This window comes from Mustelus asterias, chromosome 21 (genome assembly GCF_964213995.1).
Source record: "Mustelus asterias chromosome 21, sMusAst1.hap1.1, whole genome shotgun sequence".
Taxonomy (NCBI): domain Eukaryota; kingdom Metazoa; phylum Chordata; class Chondrichthyes; order Carcharhiniformes; family Triakidae; genus Mustelus; species Mustelus asterias.
In genome coordinates this window covers 80,739,168-80,761,773 of record NC_135821.1, presented here as the reverse complement: position 1 = coordinate 80,761,773, position 22,606 = coordinate 80,739,168, and the positions used below count along the sequence as shown (strand labels likewise).

The window sequence follows — 22,606 nt, the reverse complement described above, 5'->3', positions numbered from 1 at the left end:
CTTCCAACTCATTCACCAATAAGAAAGGAAAACACTGAGAATTCTGGAAATCTGCAAATAAGCAGAAAATACCAAAAGACTGAGCGGATTTGGCAGCATCTGTGGAGAGAAACAAAGCTACATTTCAAATCCATAAGGCTCTTCTTCAGAACTAAAGAAGGGGAGAAATGTGATGAATTTTACACTGTATAAGGGGGTGGAGCAGCTTCAGGCAATGATAAGTAGGAGCTTGAAGAGATTGCAACAAAGATGCATAGGGAACAAAACGGAGGAAGCATTAATGACAGTGTGAAGGTTCTTCCAGCATTTTCTGTTTTGATTCTGATTCATGAACATGTGGCTGGGATTTTCCAGCTCCCTGTCAGAGGTTCCCCGGCAGCGTGGCCAACAAGCAATGCAAGTGGCCAGTCACGCTAGCGGCCAATGGCAAACTGGCTTGATCACTGGAAAACCTGTCACCGGGGAGCTGGAAAACCGGCACATGGTGTGTGTCACAAGTTGGAGATGTTCTTAAAATCATATCGCATTGTTTCCATCCCCCACCCCTCCCCCACCTCATCACTTTCTTCAAATTAAAAAATCCTAACTTACCCAAGCAGGTTGATCTGTAGGAATGTCACTGCCTACTTCAAGTCTTTGTAAATGTTTACTCTGTACATCAACATAGCACTTTTCACAATAGCCGTTGTACACTGGATTGGCAAGCATGCTACAGTTGGGTTTACAACAAAGGGACATGTTTTTAAGATGAGAAGAAATCTGAGCAAGGTGCCCATGAGGTGAAGGGAGAGACTCTTTATTCTGCTGTCTGTTTGGATCTTGCTCAGTGGAAGCCCCTGGAAAGACAAACATTATAATAAGTCTCACCATCAATCATACTAACCCCAACAAATATTCAGCAAACTCACCACAATTCCTACTAGTAAAACACAATGCATGTATTTTATTAAATTGGTGTCTCTGTAGAAAATGTAATTCATGTGTAGGCCATTCAGCCCCTCGAGCCTGGCCCACCATTTGATAAGATCATGGCTGATCTGATTGTGGCCTCTACTTTCCTGAATACCCCCTATACACTTTGACCCCCTTTGACCCCCTTATCAATTAGAAACCTAACACAGCCTTAAAAATATCCAATGACACAAGCTCCACCACTCTCTGGGGGAGGGAATTTCACAGATTCATGACCCTCACAGAAAAAAATTCTCATCTCCATTTTAAATGAAAATTCTCTTTTTTTAAACCGTGTCCCCTGGTTCCAGTCTCCCCCGGAAGAGGAACCACAATGCAGAAAGTGATGTCACATGGGATCAGAGGTGAGCTGGCAAGGTGGATACTGAACTGGCTCGGTCATAGAAGACAGAGGGTAACAGTGAAGGGTGCGTTTCTGAATGGAGGGCTGCGACAAGTGGTGTTCCTCAGGGATCAGTGCTGGGACCTTTGCTATTTGTAATATATATAAATGATTTGGAGAAAAATGTAACTGGTTTGATTAGTAAGTTTGCAGATGACACAAAGGTTGGTGGATTTGCAGATAGCGATGAGGACCATCAGAGGATACAGCAGGACATAGATCGGTTGGAGATTTGGGCAGAGAGATGGAAGATGGAGTTTAATCCGACAAATGTGAGGTAATGCATTTTGGAAGGTCTAATACAGATAGGAAATATACCGTAAATGGCAGAACCCTTAAGAGTATTGATAGGCAGAGGGATCTGGATGTACAGATACACAGGTCACTGAAAGTGGCAACGCAGGTGGAGAAGGTAGTCAAGAAAGCCCATGGCATGCTTGCCTTCATCGGCCGGGGCATTGAATTTAAAAATTGACAAGTCATGTTACAGCTTCATAGAACCTTAGTTAGGCCGCACTTGGAATATAGTGTTCAATTCTGGTCGCCACACTACCGGAAGGATGTGGAGGCTTTGGAGAGGGTACAGAAAATATTTACCAGGATGTTGCCTGGTAGGGAGTGCATTAGCTATGAGGAGAGTTTGGAGAAACTTGGTTTGTTCTCACTGGAACGACGGAAGTTGAGGGGCAACCTGATAGAAGTCTACAAGATTATGAGGGGCATGGACAGAGTGGATAGTCAGAAGCTTTTTCTCAGGGTGGAAGAGTCAATTACTAGGGGGCATAGGTTTAAGGTGCGAGGGGCAAGGTTTAAAGGACATGTACGAGGCAGATTCTTTACACAGAGAGTGGTGGGTGTCTGGAACCCATTGCCGGGGGAGGTAGTGGAAGCGGATACGATAGTGAGTTTTAAGGGGCATCTGGATAATACACGAATAGGATAGGCATAGAGGGATATGGTCCCCAGAAGGGTAGGGGGTTTTAGTTAAGTCGGGCAGCATGGTCGGTGCAGGCTTGGAGTACTGAAGGGCCTGTTCCTGTGCTGTAATTTTCTTTATTCTTTGTTCTTTTCTTTGTTCTAAAGGCAATCTTCCTGGTATCCGCCCTGTTACATCCCCTCAGGATCTTGTATGTTATTAAATTATACTTATTGAAATATTGTGCAAGAAGAACCACAAAGTAGGCTTGGTAACTTAAACACTGGGGAACTCTTTACTACAGCTGTGCACTGTCCTAGACTGAGTGCACCTAGTCCTAGCTGTGCACAGTCAGATCCTAGACTGCGTATCAGGTTCCACCCTGGGAGGAAGAGGGCAACGACATAAACATTCCCCCTGTTCATTTTGTCAGAAGATCTGACGTGAAAACTCGGCAGTATATCTGGAGAGATAGATGCTGGCTTGCAGTCAGAGCCTGACACTTGGACAAGTTCTGGGTAAATGCCACCCAAACTGATTCGAGATTTTCAGTCACGAGGTTCAGCCTGAGGTCAGTACAGCGTCTTTCTCGAGCGTAACTCATCGATATTTTGCACCCTATTCTTATTTTGCTTTAGAATCCCTCACTTTTTCCTTCTATGTCTGTCTGTGTTTCCTCGCAATGCAGAATGGCCACTGTCCACATGCACTTGGCGACACACATGAAGAACCTATGTTGTTATTTGCCGGAGACACAGTGCTGGTTGCAAGCTGTTCACTCAGTTTCTGAGCTCCATGGTGTTGGGGTGGGGGCAGAGGAGCGGTGGGGGTGGAGGGTATTGCGGAGGTGGGGTGGTGTGGTGGGTAGTCAGGGCACAGCTTGCCTGCAGGGGCTTCAGTTTCCAGAGATCAGGATTGAGAGGGGGGAGAGGTCGGTGATCCAACCAGTGACAGCTACAGTTCACTCTGCTGGTCTGGGGGCTTATTTCTCCTGCTGGCCCAGCATGTTAAACACCAACAAGGCAGACAGATGATGGATGGAAAGTTTAATTACACTTCATCCCTTCCACACCACTGAAATACAAGATGGTTCATGGGAAGAAAGGTATTTTCCCAAAAGAACAGGGGAGAAAAGGGGAAGAAAAATGGGAAGGGAATGAAATGGGATGAAGAAACCTGTGGGTGCTTGAGAGATTCTGCTGCTGGCTCTGTAATATTTGTCATTCAGGGTCAGTGATCACTGTGCATGCACCCTGCTGCATCCAATAAACACCACAGCTGTGCAAACAATTGCACAGTGCTGGCTGCAAATGCAGCTTTTAAAAAATCGAGCTGGTTAGTTTTACTGCGAGTGACTAGAAACACATTAATCCATTACCTGTTTTCCGTCATTGAATTTGTTTCCACTTTTTTAAGCCGGTTCACTAATCCTTGAGAATGTCTGCATCAAGATGCCGGCTCCCCACATCCAAAGCCTGGGGTTTTCCTGAGTCAGTGTCGGAAAATCCCGGTCTTTTTAAGGAGTGGGCTGGAAAATCACACTTCACCCCGTCCTAACGTTGTGGTGCGGAGTAACTGGACAACTAAACATTCAAATATAGGCCACTTATCAGGAGATGCTAAGTAACTGGGTCACCAGTGAAATGGGACACGTTCTGGGACATTTCCTTGTGTAATACAAGCAGCAACTTTGGAAATGGAAGATGACAAAAGCCAGCACGTCTGGGAGACAAGTTTTAAACGGCCAATCCTGACCACCAGAACTATTTTAAGATAACTCACTGTTGCTTTTAAATCCAGTTTGTTAAGCAAAATAATCTCTAATGTCTAGCAATCTGAGGGAGATGAGCCAGGAATGTGCTTGCTATAATCCACCCACATTGCGATGTTATCTGCTGCAAACTGTATATAAAGCTGTTCTGTGTAACAGTGTTTCGAGACGGATGAATTCATTTTAGCCTGACAATATTTTACACCGGATTGAAATGTTTCAGACGGTTAACTGAGGACTTTTCAAACTCATTTTCCAGGGGGCCAAAACAGTGTATGTTTTCAGGAATCAGTCAGATATATCTGTCAGGGTGAGGGGGAATCAAAGGATACAGGGGGGAAGGCGGGATCAGGATATTGAGTTGGATGATCAGCCATGATCATAATGAATGGCAGAGGAGATTCGAAGGGCTGAATGGCCTCCTCCTGCTCCTATTTTCTATGTTTCTATGACCCAATTTTACGAAATGGCCGCCCTGGCGACCTCAGCAAGCTGCTCAAGTCACAATCTAAATGGGATTTACTCTACATTTAAAAACACACCTTCTTACCTTTTCCTTTCAATGTGTACACAGCTTGAATTGTATCAGGCAAAACAAACTTTTCCTCTTAATGCTGGCTTTCTCATTGTCTGAGTCAAGAGATCCTCATTGCCATACCGCCTCCTATAAAATGTGCGTTATAAACAGAGCATCCCACTTTTCATTTGAGGAGGATCACAGAACATCCCTTGATTTTTTAGACGCGATATCTACCAACCCATTTTCAACATCCCTGTGACTCATGCACAGGTCGTGATCCCCACTTTGAGAAACCCTGGGTTAACAACAATCTTAACTTCAACTTTGGTTTGAATATAAATGGCAGTAAGAAGAGAAATCAACTTTGTTGTCTTTATGAAACAACAGAAATATACTTTAGTTCCACCCACAGTAATAGAGGGATGACAGGCTTCCCGATGGAGATTCACCTCTTTATGTTCAATGGACAAAGAGGAGGAGAAATTCCAGTGCACCAGAAGCAAGCTCTGCCAAACGAGTGGTGTCTTTTTACAGCTTGTCTAACAATGTCCGTGCTTAACATATCTCTCAGCTGCAAGAGGATCCAGTGTTTTGCTGCCCAAATTCCTGCCTCCATATAGAGGGTGTTAAAAGACTCAATGTCGTGGTATATATTTACTACTCAAACAACATTTGCAAAGGCTGAAATGTAAAATTACGATATTAGCAGCCTTTGTAATTGCGATGAATATTTTTCACCTTTTTTAGTGGCCCTGCAGATTTGTCCATCTCTCCTTATATCTTTCAATTGACATTATAAAACCGAGAATATTTAAGTCTGAAGGGTTACAAAGGCATTGGTAAGGGTTTCAGCACAGATGAGTTGAGGGAGAGGCAGAGTCAGATGATGATGGAAATCAGCAATTTAAGAAGATTTCAGGCTTGATGATTTTGCAAAAGCCAAAGGGCAGATTTTGTCACAGCTGTGGCTGAGAGGAGCCTCCGTTACTGAGGCCCAAATTCCCTGGCCGTTCCCACTGGCAGGATTCTCTGCTCCCACCGACAGTGAACCCTCTGCCGTGGGCTTCCTGACAGCATGAGGTGGCTTCAGTGGGAATTCCCATTGACAGCGGTGGAACCACAGGATCCCACAGCCAGCAAGCAGAGCACCCCCTCCTGCCCTGAAAAAACACTGAGGGGAGGCCAGAGAATCTCACTCGATGAGTGTACGTCACATGGCATGGGATTGTCTGATGAGCAACGCCAGTTGACAACTTCCTTTCCATAGGCACACACCTGAAAATTTCAAGCCGTGGTGTTAATGATTTCTGAAAGCATAATTTACAAAATACAAACTACTCACCAATCTCTTCCACATATTTAAAGAAACACGCCGTACAAAATCCATTCTGATCTTCAGTCCCAAAGTACTGACACTTTGGATTTCTGCATTTTCCACACTCTCCGATCTGACTGAACGTCTGTCCCTGGTCCCGGTGAGACAACGTTCTATAAGTGCCAATGTTGGCCAGCGACTCGGAACGAATGTGCTCTGTTCTGGCATGTGACTTTGGGAGAGAATCCATTGACTTTAAGCAAGAGAAGCACAAACCATTGAACTTTCTTATCTCTTGCTTACAGTTGCTGCATCTGTCTCCCCACAAATCCATCCTTTCCTCCACTAATCCAGCTGTCAACTTTGGAAAGCATGGATCAGAGTTATTGTCTCCCTCTGGAAAGTATTCCAAGTGGTCATTTCCTCGGAAACAGCTTGGACAGAACCCATTCTGAGACACCATTCCAGTGAATAGACAATGGGGTGTTTTACATTTCAGGGCATTGTCCTCATTGATGAAGAGAATGTGCGATGCTGGTGGGGGTGGAGTTGGTTGAGTGTTCCTGATGCTTTGCAATCCAAAGGTCTTTGTTTTTTCTGATTGTAACTCCTTCAGATGTCCATCAGAGCCTTGGCTGCCACTTTGTTTACGGCTGTTGGTCCTGGAAGCCACTTCTCTCTTTTGGAAACCATTGTGACACGTATGACAGAATGGTTTGGTGAATTTAGAGCAAAAGTATATGCAACCTTGAGTCAAGCATTTGTCCCCCATGATAGATAGATTTGCGGGAAAAGTAAACTCCTCCTCATTCTCACAACTTCTTTCCTTCTCCAGGTTTTCCTGCCAGAATTTGTACTGATGATTAACCAGCTGGAAATAATCTTGAACCAAGTTAAGATCATCGGGCAAAGGATTTGTAAACAACCTGCAAAACAAAACAAACTGCATTTATTTAGAATCTTATTTTTCTCCTTGGAAGGATTCAATTAGAAGACTTTTCACTTGCTTCATTGAGACATAGATTGAGTGTTCTGGTTGATTACACAGATAGCAGACTCTGTCCAATCCCATTTATTCACCCGAGGGATTTCAAAACAAACTGGGTGGGATTTTCCAGTCCTTCTCACCAGCAGGATCTTCCAGTCCTGCTAAGGGTGATTCCCTGCGGCAGGTTCCCTGGTGGCAGGACAGGTGAGCCATGCAAAGCGGTGTAGACTTTGGTGGGACTGGAAGATCCTGCCGGGGGGCGATGGTGAACTGCCTTCACCGCTGGGAATTGGAAAATCCTGGCCATTATATCAGCTTATTATGAACGATACTCGCCTCAAAGTGAGAGATTTGGAGTTGCTTCTCGGGGCAGAGCGAAGAACTGAAAAAATATTATGAACAACTTGGTGCTCAAGTTGCCTCCAATCTAAAAATTATAGCCACAGCCTTATGCAATTTTAAAAATATTATTTTTTCATGGGATGTGGGCACTATTGGCAAGGCCAGCATTTTTGCCCATCCGTGATTGTCCTTGAACTGAGTGGCTTCTTGGCCATTTCAGAGGGCAGTTAAGGGTCAACAACATAGATTCATAGACAATTGAATCTACAGTGCAGAAGGAGGCCATTCGGCCCATTGAACCTGCACCAACAACAATCCCACACACAGGCCCTATCCCTGTAACCCCATATATTTACCCTCCTAATCCCCCTGACACTAAGGGGCAATTTAGCATGGCCAATCAGCCTCACCCGCACATCTTTGGACTGTGGGAGGGAACTGGAATACCCAGAGGAAACCTATGCAGACACGGGGAGAATGTGCAAACTCCACACAGACAGTGACCTGAGGCAGAATTGAACCCAGGTCCCTGGCACTGTGAGGCAGCAGTGCTAATCACTGTGCCACCGTGCCACATTGTTGCGGATCTGGAGTCACATGTAGGCCAGACCAGGTAAGGACGACAGATTTCCTTCCTTAAAGGGCATTAATGAATCAGTTAGGTTTTTGCCATGATCAATGATAGTTTCTGGTCATCATTACTGAGACTATATTCCAGCTTTATTCATTGAATTTAAATTCCACCAAAAGCCCTGATGGGATTTGAACCTGTGTCGCCAGAGCATTGCCCTGGGCCTTTGGGTTACCAGTGATGTTATCGCAATGTCACCACCTCCCCTATCTGGACAAAATATTTTCAATGATGTGAATGTATAAAATCTACAAAATGTCATTGTTCACTGAACAAAGGCATTAATTTGGAATGTTTACTCAGAGGCTCTGATCCAATACAAAAAGTGATTGCATTTTTTATTCTCAATAGCTCTCCGACAATCACCAATCCCAAGCTTCCAATTTTTCTCAATAAATGACTGCTCATTCTCCAGTGAGGAGGCAGGTGAGTGGGAAGTAGCCGGGGAATTAATTAACCTGCTCATTATCTGCTATCGCTCTGGTTCCCTGGGTTGAGCCAAGGCAACTTGCAATTTTGTATATTTTAAACGTGGAAATATTCCCATTGGACTCAGTAATACAAAACAACTGTTAAAAACCTTTGTTGGTGAGTAGCTGTGAAGCAGCTTGAGATGTTTTACTCCATTAAAGGTGCTATATAAATGCAAATTGCTTGCCTGATTTAGAGGTTTCACCAGACTGTGCCACTTTCTTCCTGGGGGTGACAAGGGCCTGAGTCCAAGATTCTGTTTCCTCTGTTGCATTATCCCAGGCAAACCTTCCTTACTGTAACATGTTAATGAGCCCTGCAATATGGGCACGGACATGGTGGGAAAAGCAGTTCCTCAGAGTTTTTCCCTATTGTATCCCACATGTGCCAGTGTGCCAAGATCATTTCTCAGGCCGGATTCTGGATGCTGGGTTAGGTAGTTTGAGTTTGGAAATTTCCCGATTCCCCAGACCTCTATTGGTTAAAGTGCCCTGAGTGGCACAATGTTAGGTCTGGGGGCGGAAGGCAAATGCGGGATCTAGTTGGGCCTGCCAATCTCGGAAGCATAGTGCAGATAGCCACGAGGGTAGGCAATGGGTGGTGGGTTAGGAGAGCTGCCTCAGTTTTTCGGGCCTTTTTCCCAGTTGTTTTAGACATTGTTACATCCTCTAGCCCTCACACCAACTCACCCCCTAACACCAACCCTCACCATGCTCCGAACCCTCCATGCCACCTCCATAGCCACTCACCCAATATTCACCATGGGCAGACCTCAGCAGCCAGTTGGCAATGAAAACAAAACCGCTAACAATTGAATTCAGCTCTCAATCTGACACATTTGATAGTGAAAGAAATCTCCCATTCACAAAATCCATTCAAAGCTTTTAAATCTCTACGAGTGATTTATCTCTTATAAAAACAAACTAACTTCTATTCAGACCACACATCAAATACAGCTAATCCTTTAGAACATAGAACATAGAAAAAAATACAGCACAAACAGGCCCTTCGGCCCACAAGTTGCGCGGTCATGTCCCTACCTACCTAGGCTTATATATAGGCCTACCTATAACCCTCAATCCTATTAAGTCCCATGTACTCATCCAGAAGTCTCTTAAAAGACCCTATCGAGTTTGCCTCCACCACCACTGATGGCAGCCGATTCCACTCACTCACCACCCTCTGAGTGAAAAACTTACCCCTGACATCTCCTCTGTACCTACTCCCCAGCACCTTAAACCTGTGTCCTCTCATAGCAGCCATTTCAGCCCTGGGAAAAAGCCTCCGAGAATCCACCTGATCTATATCTCTCAACATCTTGTACACCTCTGTCAGGTCACCTCTCATCCTTCGTCTCTCCAAGGAGAAAAGACCGAGCTCGCTCAACCTATCCTCATAAGGCATGCCAACCAATCCAGCCAACATCCTTGTAAATCTTCTCTGCACCCTTTCAATAATTTCCACATCCCTCCTGTAATGAGGCGACCAGAACTGAGCACAGTACTCCAAGTGGGGTCTGACGAGGGTCTTATAAAGCTGCATCATTATCTCCCGACTCCTAAACTCAATCCCTCGATTGATGAAGGCCAGTACACCATACGCCTTCTTAACCACCTCCTCTACTTGCGAGGCCGATTTAAGAGTCCTATGGACCCGGACCCCAAGGTCCTTCTGATCCTCTAAACTGCTAAGAGTCTTACCCTTGATATTATACTCCTTCATCCCATTTGACCTGCCAAAATGGACCACTAATAGACTCTTTAAACTGTCAATAAAACTGTGAGCTCAGAACCTCTGCTGAGGTAATTGTAACTTTAGAAACTCAGCCAAGCATCTGTAATGGCATATGCTGGTCCTTTGGAAATGTCAATAAAGAGTCCTATTGAAACTTCATGAGCAGATGCTATGTTTTTTTTCTGACCTACATCTGTCAATCAAAGCAGTCCAACAAAAGGTCCTTTTTAAACTCTCACTGACAGCTGCAGACTATATTTTTTAAAGTTTGAAGGACATTAAAAAACTTCATGTTGTGACATTTATAGAGGCTTTATCCACTCCATCAATTTCTGACTCCCACACTGTGGGTTAAGGCCCTTGGAAAAAGCCAAAATGGGTCCTGTTTGAACTCAGCTGGTCCTGCTGATGTTCCCTCTTGTGCAAATCACATCCCTCACCGTTCCTCCTGGGGCACAAACTGACCGGTGGGAGACTTCCCGACTCTGCCGAAATCCAGCCTACAATAGTTACTGATTTCCTGATTCAAAGGCAGCGTTTAGAACCTTGCGCTGAACAAGGTTTGTCAGTGGATTGGATCAAGACCCAGCCATCGCAAGTGAAAACTCACTTTTCCCACTGGGATTTGATTCTATATTTAAAAAGAAAGCAGGGTCTGTAGGCGGGCCTTGGTATAATTATTTTACATTTCACTTGCCTTTTTGCTGTTCACATTCTGTGCAGTCCTGTCAGCTGTAATGTTGACTTTGAGACTCATGGGCTGAAATTCTCTCAACTTGGCCACAGGAATCGTAGTGAGTGAGGCAGAGAATTTAGCAGAACATTCAAAGGTGCGCTGAGTGTGGGCGGGAATTTCTGGTGTTGGGGCGCTTGCAGCCAGAGAATCCCACCCATACAAAGAACAAAGAACAAAGAACAATACAGCACAGGAACAGGCCCTTCGGCCCTCCAAGCCCGCGCCGCTCCCCGGTCCAGGATTGAATCCTGAATCCAGGATCCCCGCCCAATTTTCCAGCCTATCTACATACCAATATCCTATCCACCGAGCTGTCCCCCACAGCTACGATGCTTTGTTCATTACAACCTATTAACTCACCCCCACCCCCCCATTCCAGACCATGTGATCTCCAGGGAGAGGCGAAAACCCAGAGTGAAAAACCCCAGGGCCAATATGGGGAAAAAAAAATCTGGGAAATTCCTCTCCGACCCCCTGAGGCGATCGAAACGAGTCCAGGAGATCACAATGGCCCTGATCGGAAAATGCTTCCCAACCCTAGTCATTTCCACTTCCACGAACACCATATGAATTCCCTGCCCCCGAGACAAGGAACAATTAGCCCGCGCCGCTCCCTGGTCCAAACTAGACCACTCTTTTGTATCCCTCCATTCCCACTCCGTTCATATAGCTGTCTAGATAAGTCTTAAACGTTCCCAGTGTGTCCGCCTCCACCACCTTGCCCGGCAACACATTCCAGGCCCCCACAACCCTCTGTGTGAAATATGTCCTTCTGATATCTGTGTTAAACCTCCCCCCCTTCACCTTGAACCTATGACCCCTCGTGAACGTCACCACCGACCCGGGGGAAAGCTTCCCACCGTTCACCCTATCTATGCCTTTCATAATTTTATACACCTCTATTAAGTCTCCCCTCATCCTCCGTCTTTCCAAGGAGAACAACCCCAGTTTCCCCAATCTCTCCTCATAACCAAGCCCCTCCATACCAGGCAACATCCTGGTAAACCTCCTCTGTACTCTCTCCAAAGCCTCCACGTCCTTCTGGTAGTGTGGCGACCAGAACTGGACGCAGTATTCCAAATGCGGCCGAACCAACGTTCTATACATCTGCAACAGCAGACCCCAACTCTTATACTCTATGCCCCGTCCTATAAAGGCAAGCATGCCATATGCCTTCTTCACCACCTTCTCCACCTGTGACGTCACCTTCAAAGATCTGTGGACTTGCACACCCAGGTCCCTCTGCGTCTCTACACCCTTTATGGTTCTTCCATTTATCGTGTAGCTCCTCCCTACATTATTCCCACCAAAATGCATCACTTCGCATTTATCAGGATTGAACTCCATCTGCCATTTCCTTGCCCAAATTTCCAGCCTATCTATATCCTTCTGTAGCCTCTGACAATGTTCCTCACTATTTGCAAGTCCTGCCAGTTTTGTGTCGTCCGCAAACTTTTCATTGCGAGCAGTCAGTGCATACGTGGACCTGATTTGAGGATTTGCTTTTTGGATAATCATAGAATCATAGAATCCCTACAGTACAGAAAGAGTCCATTCGGCCCATTGAGTCTGCACTGACAGCAATCCCAGCCAGGCTCTATTCTCGCAACCCCACATATTTACCCTGCTAATCCCTCTGAACCACGCATGGGCAATAAGCATGGCCAATCAATCTAACCCGCACATCTTTGGACTGTGGGAAGAAACCAGAGCACCCGGAGGAAACCCACGCAGTTACGGGGGAAATGTGCAAACTCCACACAGACAGTCACCCAAGTTGTGAATCAAACCCGGGGTCCCTGGAGCTGTGAGGCAGCAGTGTTAACCACTGTGCCACCGTGTCACCCATCATGAGAATGACATAACGATAAGTTGAAGGTAATTAGTGAGAAACTGGACTGACCTGGCTGCATTGACAAATTCCACACCTTTCCAGTCCGGGACAGGAATCCTGGTTAGATAACTGTCCAGCAATTGCTTCTTGTCACCTTTCTCAGTATCCAGGAGAAAGCGGATTGGTAACTCGACGCTCCCTTCCTCACTCGGTACGACCAGCGGAAAAGCATTGATTTCTGAAGGAGGAAGAAATTTGGAATCTTTTAAAAAATATATTCCCAGAGCCAGAACAATGGGAGACGTGAACAAATGCTGTGATCATTCCTCCTCATTTATTCACACATTTGGGAGTTGAAATTTCCCTCCTGCTCCACATCTGGCCCAGAAGAAATCTCCTTTAAAGATAAAGAGAATACTCTAACAATCAGCAGGGGAGCAGAGACCGTCTCCTCACTGGTCACAGATATTGGAATAGCAGCCAGAGCTAGAGGCAGCCAATCAATTATAATTTCTTTAAAGTTTCTGGTTTTTGACAGACTCCTCCAGGCTGGAGAAAGGTCTCCCCTGCTCAGGGGCTGGAGAAAGGTCTCCCCTGCTCAGGGGCTGGAGAAAGGTCTCCCCTGCTCAGGGGCTGGAGAAAGGTCTCCCCTGCTCAGGGGCTGGAGAAAGGTCTCCCCTGCTCAGGGGCTGGAGAAAGGTCTCCCCTGCTCAGGGGCTGGAGAAAGGTCTCCCCTGCTCAGGGGCTGGAGAAAGGTCTCCCCTGCTCAGGGGCTGGAGAAAGGTCTCCCCTGCTCAGGGGCTGGAGAAAGGTCTCCCCTGCTCAGGGCCACCCCGCACATTGCTGCCACGGCCACAACTTTATGTTCGCATTCATGGGTCAAAAGTCTCTTACCCAAAATCTCTCACCCAGATAAAACATCTGAGAACTAAAGGAACAGAATTATATTCTTAATGTTTTTGCGGGCGGCACGGTAGCATAGTGGTTAGCACTGCTGCTTCACAGCTCCAGGGTCCTGGGTTCGATTCCCGGCTCGGGTCACTGTCTGTGTGGAGTTTGCACATTCTCCTCGTGTCTGCGTGGGTTTCCTCCGGGTGCTCCGGTTTCCTCCCACAGTCCAAAGATGTGCGGGTTAGGTTGATTTGCCAGGTTAAAAATTGTCCCTGAGATGTGTAGTTAGAAGGATTAGCGGGTAAATATGTGGGGGTAGGGCCTTGGTGGGACTGTGGTCGGAGCAGACTCGATGGGCCAAATGGCCTCCTTCTGCACTGTAGGGTTTCTATGTTTCTATGTTTCTATGTTTTCAGTATGTCCAATGCCAGGATGCAAGGTCCTGCCATGCACTGTGTGTTTCCCGAGTGTCTGATTATGGTGAGGGGCTTTCAAAAGTGGCTGTGAGCAGTTTGGACCGAGGTCCAGACCCCCAACCAAAGGATTATTGATAAAAATCGACTCCCGGGGCAGGAGGAGTTTGTAGCCAGGGTCACGGGCTGTGTACACTTGTACCACCTACTTCATTGCAATGAGATCCCTGAGTGAGTATGGCAGGGTCATTGCTGGGAGGTGGGAGGTACATGTGTTTAACCACGGGCATTGTGATTCAAGGAATTTGACCTTAAGGATATTGCGGCTGCGAAAGTGTATTTACAATTGCCGACAAGGCGAGGAAGTCTGTTCATAAAAGCAAAATAGTGCGGATGCTGCAATCTGAAACAAAAACAGAAAATGCTGGAAGATCTCAGGAGGTCTGACAGCCTCTGTGGAGAGAGAATAGAGCCAACGTTTTGAGTCTGGGTGACCCTTCAGCAGAGCTCCACAGACGCTGTCAGACCTGCTGTGATTTTCCAACATTTTCTGTTTCTGTAGGAAATCTATTTGTTCTCCATTCTTGAAATTAACTCTCAGGTTAGTTACAGGCCAGGATGCTGGAAAGCGGCCATTTTGATTTGCTGCCGGTCTTTGCACGCTACCCGAAGGCAGACCTATTCTTGAAATGGACAAATCGAACACCTTACCCGGCCCTACGTCGTTGATACTGACGAGTGGTGTGAAATGTTGATTCACACAGCTGAGCAAAATGGGATAAGTGAGGCAGCGATAGGGAGGCCAGTGCAAAGGCAGGTAAATCCCAGCTGGACTCGATGTCATCGTGTCTGAAACGCTTTTGGAACTTCCTTCTGAATTTCCTGATTTCAAAAGAACCACAAAGTTATTTCAATTGGAAGATTATTGCAATAAAAACACAAAATGCTGGATAAACTCAGCAGGTCTGGAAGCATCTGTGGAGAGAGAAACACAGTTAACGTCTTGAGTCCATGTGACTCTACTCCAGAGCTTGAAGATTAATGCGCTCTGAAATGTTAATGTTTCACTTTCATAGTGAACTATAGAACTTGAAATGCTTTATTGTCCAATTAATTTCCCTCACTAAGAACTGCAATGAGAAATTAGTACAAATATGCTTTATCTGCCACAGGATACAACGTATTAGATATTGTGGTGTTTGTCCCTTTAAGGGCAACACAGCAGAGTAAGGGTCACCTGACCTGGGTGACCAATTGGGACTCAGAGTGGGGTATCACCCCAAGGGGAGGAGTTCTCCTAGACAGAGGTATTTTAAAGTGAACTGCAAACAAGCTGCTACACTTTAAGATCATTAAATAAATCCCCTTTTGTTCACTAATGAAGTCTCTGAAAGTGTATAACTACAGATATAGTGGTTGGAATTGTCCGGCCATTCACGCCTCACCACTGCTGCAAGTGAGGACGGAGAATTTGGCACTCAGCCGCATCTTCATTCACTGCAGTGGGACTGGAGAATCCTGCTGGCATGAACGGCCAGAAGATTCCGGCCAAGATATCTTAGACTACGCAAATGAAACTTTTAATTAACACAAACCTGATGCAATGACAAAATGACATTGAAACATATCTCTCTGCACCAATAGCAGCATGTATTTAAATGGTGCCTTCAACACTATAAAATGTCCCAAAGCATTTCCATTCAATGACAACATGTCTCTTGCTATTAATTTGGGTCCCCAACTTATTTTTTATGCAGGTTTTGGCCCTTTGGGCATGAATTTTCAGGATGGCAAGCACTCAGCATCCATCAGCCAGGTGAGGTCAGTGTGCCCTGGCCAGGATCTTGTATCTGAATCTGCCAGAGAGAGCGCTAGCTCCTCTGCTGAGTCCACGGCAGGACAGAGCGGTACTAATGTGAGATATAAACAGAGCACCAAGGTCCCCGGTGAACATCCTACAAAGAAAAAAACTCGAATCAGGAGGAAAGCAGGAGAAAGATGATTGTTTGAGGTATGGTTTGGTCAATTGTGCCAATCAAACTGAGAACAATCTGAGAACTGGTTGATTGTGGACAAAGTTCTCAATGAATACTTTGTCTCTGTCTTCACTGAGGAGAATGATTCAGACATTCTAGTGAAAGAGGAGCAGACTGTAATAGTAAATCCAGTCACTGGAATTTTACTGCCCTGCTCATCACGGGAATTGGAGTGGGTGAGGGGCGGACCATAGAAAGGTCATAATTGAGAAATTTGCAGATGTCACAAAACTTGGTCATCGAGTTGATAGTGAAGAGGACAGCTGTCGACCCCAGAATGATATCAGTGGGTTGGTTGAGTAGGCGGAAAAATGGCAGATGGAATTCAATCCAGAAAAGTGAGCTAGAACATAGAACATAGAACATTACAGCACAGAACAGGCCCTTCGGCCCACGATGTTGTGCCGACCTTCATCTGAAACCAAGATCAAGCTATCCCACTCCCTACCATCCTGGTGTGCTCCATGTGCCTATCCAATAACCGCTTAAATGTTCCTAAAGTGTCTGACTCCACTATCACTGCAGGCAGTCCATTCCACACCCCAACCACTCTCTGCGTGAAGAACCTACTTCTGATATCCTTCCTATATCTCCCACCATGAACCCTATAGTTATGCCCCCTTGTAATAGCTCAATCCACCCGAGGAAATAGTCTTTGAACGTTCACTCGATCTATCCCCTTCATCATTTTATAAACCTCTATTAAGTCTCCCCTCAATCTCCTCCGCTCCAGAGAGAACAGCCCCAGCTCCCTCAACCTTTCCTCATAAGACCGACACTCCAAACCAGGCAGCATCCTGGTAAATCTCCTCTGCACTCTTTCCAGCGCTTCCACATCCTTCTTATAGTGAGGTGACCAGAACTGCACGCAATATTCTAAATGCGGTCTCACCAAGGTCCTGTACAGTTGCAGCATAACCCCACGGCTCTTAAACTCCAACCCCCTGTTAATAAAAGCTAACACACTATATGTTGAGCTGATACATTTGGGGAGGGCAAACAAAGAGAGGGAATACTCAGTAAACGGGAAGATACTGAGAGGGATTGAGGAAGTGAGTGACCTTGGTGAGCATGTCTGCAACTCCTGAAGGTGCAAACAGGTGGACAAGGTGGTCAAGAAAGCATCTGGAAAGCTTCCCTTTATTGGGCGAGGTATTGAATATAAAAGCAGGGATGTAATAAAGAACAAAGAACCAAGAACAATACAGCACAGGAACAGGCCCTTCGGCCCTCCAAGCCTGCGCCGCTCATGTGCCCAACTAGGCCATTCGTTTGTATCCCTCTATTCCCAGTCTGTTCATGTGGCTATCTAAATAAGTCTTAAACGATGCCAGCATGTCCGCCTCAATCACCTTGCTTGGCAGTGCATTCCAGGCCCCCACCACCCTCTGTGTAAAATATGTCCCCCTGACATCTGTGTTGAACCTTGCCCCCCTCACCTTGAACCCGTGACCCTTTGTGTTTGTCACCTCCGACCTGGGAAAAAGCTTCCCACTGTTCACCCTATCTATGCCCTTCATAATTTTATACACCTCTATTAGGTCGCCCCTCATCCTCCGTCTTTCCAGGGAGAACATCCCCAGTTTACCCAATCTCTCTTCATAGCTGAGACCCTCCATACCAGGCAACATCCTGGTAAACCTTTTCTGTACTCTCTCCAAAGCCTCCACGTCCTTCTGGTAGTGTGGCAACCAGAACTGGATGCAGTATTCCAAATGTGGCCTAACCAACGTTCTATACAGCCGCAACATCATATGCCAACTTTTATATTCTATGCCCCGTCCAATAAAGGCAAGCATGCCATATGCCTTCTTCACCACCCTCTCCACCTGTGCTGCCACCTTTAAGGATCTGTGGACTTGTACACCCAGGTCCCTCTGTGTGCCTATACTCCTGATGGTTCTGCCATTTATTGTATAGCTCCCCCTTACATTAGATCTACCGAAATGCATCCCTTTGCATTTATCTGGATTAAATTCCATCTGCCATTTCTCCGCCCAATGTTCCAGCCTATCTATATCCTGCTGTAATCTCTGACAATGTTCATCACTATCCGCAACTCCAGCAATCTTTGTGTCGTCCGCAAACTTACTGATCCCACCACTTATGGAACTTATAAAACGCCGGTTAAGTCACAGCTGGAGCATTGTGTACAGGTCTGGTCAGCACATTACAGGAAGGATGTGATTACACTAGAGCGGGTACAGAGGAGATTCACAAGAATGTTATTTTCCTTAGAACAGAGGAGGCTAAGGGGTGAAATAATTAAAGTATACAAAATTATGAGGGGCCTTTTTAAAATTCATTGACAGGGATATGGGTTTCTCTGGTTAGGATGTGGAGATGCCGGCGTTGGACTGGGGTAAACACAGTAAGAAATTTAACAACACCAGGTTAAAGTCCAACAGGTTTATTTGATAGCAAAAGCCACACAAGCTTTCGAGGCTCTGAGCCCCTTCTTCAGGTGAGTGGGAATTCTGTTCACAAACAGAACTTATAAAGACACAGACTCAATTTACATGAATAATGGTTGGAATGCGAATACTTACAACTAATCCAGTCTTTAAGAAACAAAACAATGGGAGTGGAGAGAGCATCAAGACAGGCTATAAAGATGTGTATTGTCTCCAGACAAGACAGCCAGTGAAACTCTGCAGGTCCACGCAACTGTGGGAGTTACAAATAGTGTGACATGAACCCAATATCCCGGTTGAGGCCGTCCTTGTGTGTGCGGAACTTGGCTATCAGTTTCTGCTCAGCGACTCTGCGCTGTCGTGTGTCGCAAAGGCATTCTCCAAGCGTTCTCCAAGGCGGCCTTCGCGACACACGACAGCGCAGAGTCGCTGAGCAGAAACTGATAGCCAAGTTCCGCACACACAAGGACGGCCTCAACCGGGATATTGGGTTTATGTCACACTATTTGTAACTCCCACAGTTGCGTGGACCTGCAGAGTTTCACTGGCTGTCTTGTCTGGAGACAATACACATCTTTTTAGCCTGTCTTGATGCTCTCTCCACTCCCATTGTTTTGTTTCTTAAAGACTGGATTAGTTGTAAGTATTCGCATTCGAACCATTATTCATGTAAATTGAGTCTGTGTCTTTATAAGTTCTGTTTGTGAACAGAATTCCCACTCACCTGAAGAAGGGGCTCAGAGCCTCGAAAGCTTGTGTGGCTTTTGCTACCAAATAAACCTGTTGGACTTTAACCTGGTGTTGTTAAACTTCTTACTGTTTCTCTGGTTAGGCCAGAGAAAGTGGTGGTGAGCTGCCTCCTTGAACCGCTGTAGTCCATTCAGTAGTGTAAAATGTAATTACCTTGTGAGAAATTTACATAGACAGATCCCAGTGTAAATGTGGCATGGGGATTGAGAACAATAAAACCATAGAAAAATTATAGCACAGAGAGAGGCCATTCGGCCTATCCAGTCCATGCCCTTTCTAATCCCACCTTCCTGCACCTGGCCCATAGCCCTGTAGATTACAGCATTTAAGGTGCAGATTCAGATATTTTAAAAAGAGTTTAGGGTCTCTACCTCCATCACCAACTCGGGCAGTGAATTCTAGACACCCACCACCCTTTGTGCAAAAAGTTCTTCCTCATGTCCCCTCTACACCTACTGCCACTTATCTTGAATTTAAGGCCTCTGGTTCTAGAATTCTCTATCAAGGGAACCAATTTGTTCGCGCCCACCCGATCTCTTCCCCTCATCATTCTGTATGCCTCTATCAAGTCACCTATCAGCTTTCCCTGTTCCAAGGAAAATAATCCCAACCTATCGAATCTCTCCTCACAGCTACACATTTCCAGCCCTGCCAACATTCTTGTAAACCTCCTCTTGCACTCTCTCCAGAGCAGCTATGTTCTTCCTGTAATATGGTGACCAGAACTGCACACAATACTCCAGTTATGGCCTCACCAGTGTTTTATACAATTCCAACATATCCTTACTTTTATATTCTGTACCTCTGCCATGAAGGTGAGCGTTCCGAATGCCTTCTTTACAACCTTGTCTCCTTGAACTGCTGCCTTTAGGACCTGTGTACTTGTACGCCAAGGTCCCTCACTTCATCTACCTTCTTAGTATATTCCCATTTATTGTGTATTCCCTGGAACTGTTTAACCTTCCTAAATGCATTACCTCACATTTCTCTATGTTAAAATCCATCTGCCACTTAACCGCCCACTCCACCAATCCATCGATACTGTTTTGTAGATTATCCTCTACGTTATCCATTACTTGGCCAATCTTTGTGTCATCTGCAAATTTTCCAATGCTTCCCCCATGTTCATGTCCAAGTGGGTAATGTAAATTTGTCGGTGTGTTAGCTGTGTCTCAGTGTATCAGAAGCTTCTGCATTCAATTCTCACTTCAGGTCTTTAGCACAACAATCAAGGCTAACATTTCAGAGCAGTACTGAAGGAGTGTGGCCTTGTCAGAGGTGCTATCCTCTGGATGAGATGTTAAACTGGCTGTCCTCTCAGGTGGCTGTTAGTGACCCCATGACACTCTGTTGAAGAACAGCAGCAGAATTCTCCAAACTGTTCTGCCCCAGATTCATCCTTCAATTCATATCACAAAAACACACAAAGCTCTTTATGGGATCTTGCTGTGTGTAAACCAGCTGCTGCATTTCCTACATTACAACAGTGACTACACTTCAGAGGTATTTCATTGGCTGTAAAGCACGTTTGGACATCTGGTGACTGTGAAAGGTGCTATACAAATGTAAGTATTTCTTGTCTTTTTCACGATAAGGTTGACAGGTGTGCACAGATATAAGTCTGTTAATATATGAAGATAAAAAATCTCATTTTCATCTAAAATGCTTGTCACCATTTTCGGAATATAATGAAGTCAGTGCTGTTTGCTCTCTTTAAAATTTGCCTAATCTTTCTCCTTGATTGTGGATATTGTTAATTCTAATAAAATGTTGCTACATTCCTTTAGCTCCTGCACTGATCCGTCTGCAAGTCACACATGAGCTGATTATGAAGCTCTGAAATTGAGCTGATGTTGTCATCGACACTCGGTAAGAATCTGAAACTCTGGATATGACAACGAAGTTCCCCAACACTTCCCCTCCAGCAGGGAATGTCCACACTTGTAGCATCAATAAATCACCGCAAAGTGGTTATTGTGTGTGGGAAAATACTGTGAATCCTTGTCACCTCTCTCTCCTTTTTACCAGTCTGAATGAACATTCCATTAAAATAAAGTTAAACTTTGATTTGATTCTGATATAAAACTGCTTCCTTATTGTTTGCAACTTCATCCTGTAATTTAACTGAAAAAGAAACAGTTACTCCCTCTAGCATTCATACGTTAATTATTTCCCTAAACTGGTTTAACATCTTTATCTGTTTTTATTTCCAAATCACACCCATTTCCAAGCAGCCAGGTTCAGTGATCTTCATTTGACTTCTGTTCAAGGTTGCTTCTGAACAACGCGATCATGGTTACCAGTTTTCCTTTGCAATGGCATTGTTCTAAACCACCCCCCCCCTCCTGCAACCCCCCCTTCCCCCCCGCTAACACTTAAATATAAAATCATTGCCTTCAACAGAGACAATAAAATCTACTGATGTCACCTGGTGGAATTAGGAGCACTAACTCCGCGATTAAGAATTGCAATGGCTGCAGACAGTATAAATTGTAATATTAATTCAGAATGGTTTCACTTTGCACTGATGTTGCAGCTACTGTGTAAATGTGGCTTGAATTTGGAGTGAGGCTCTATAGAAGGGGTGGGGTTAGTCTTGTTCTGCTTTGATAGCTAATTTACACGACAGCTTAGAAACACTGGGCTGAAACTTCTCAGCTTCATTGCTGCCCAATTGGCGGAACAATCTGTGGGTCGGGAACCTAACTGGCTGTCAGCTGCTCTTTACAACTTTAGAAACATAGAAAACTACAGCACAAAACAGGCCCTTCGGCCCCACAAGTTGTGCCGAACATATCCCTACCTTCTAGGCCGACCTATAACCCTCCATCCAATACGTCCCATGTACTCATCCAGGAGTCTCTTAAAAGACCTTTGCCAAGAGTTAGGATGGCAAAGTGCAGCTGCATCACATTCCATGGTTAAGGTTGGCATGAAGGAGATGTGGCTGAAGGTGAATGAAGTGCTGTGGAGATGAAGGACATTCCAAGAACCTGACAAACAATCTTTTAGAGATCAGCAGTTTTGAAAAGCAGTCTCTCAATCACCAGGGCTGCAACTCCTCAGTGTAACTTGTCAAAGCCTTCCCAGCCTGTCAGTTTCACCGAAAAAAGAGACATAGGGCCCGATCTTACCATTTTGATTCTAAATGCCGAATCTGGGTGTAGTACAGATCCGACCTTGAAATCCGCTTTCAGACGCGCCTATACGCTTTCAGCCAGCTCCAGTCCGATCCGCGCTGTGGGCGGGGCTTAGCGCTGCTGGAACGATCGGAGCTCTGAACTGCGCATGCGCAGTTCGAAAGAAATTTGAAAAAGCAGAAAGCGGAGAGAGTGGCTCTCTGACACAGATCATCCTCTGGGGGCCGGGGTGGGGGAGGCAGGTCAGATGTATCTCTGAGGGGGGGGGGGGGGGGGGGGGGAGGAGGAGGAGGTGGGTCAGTGATGTGGGTCATTGATGTGCCTTGCACTGGAAGTCGCTCCTGTGCTAA

General features: G+C 45.6%; 1 protein-coding gene across 1 annotated transcript in view; it reads right to left on the bottom strand.

Annotated features, from left to right (window-relative positions):
- Positions 1 to 22,606, bottom strand: part of LOC144508998 (tumor necrosis factor alpha-induced protein 3-like) — a 39,695-nt gene that overhangs the window by 5,030 nt on the left and 12,059 nt on the right. The window contains exons 4-7 of the mRNA XM_078237222.1: positions 14,628 to 14,798; positions 12,682 to 12,850; positions 5,904 to 6,802; positions 592 to 836 (exon numbers count right to left, since the gene is read on the bottom strand). Coding sequence (XP_078093348.1) covers positions 592 to 836; positions 5,904 to 6,802; positions 12,682 to 12,850; positions 14,628 to 14,798 — 1,484 coding nt within the window. The remainder of the gene's footprint in view (positions 1 to 591; positions 837 to 5,903; positions 6,803 to 12,681; positions 12,851 to 14,627; positions 14,799 to 22,606) is intronic.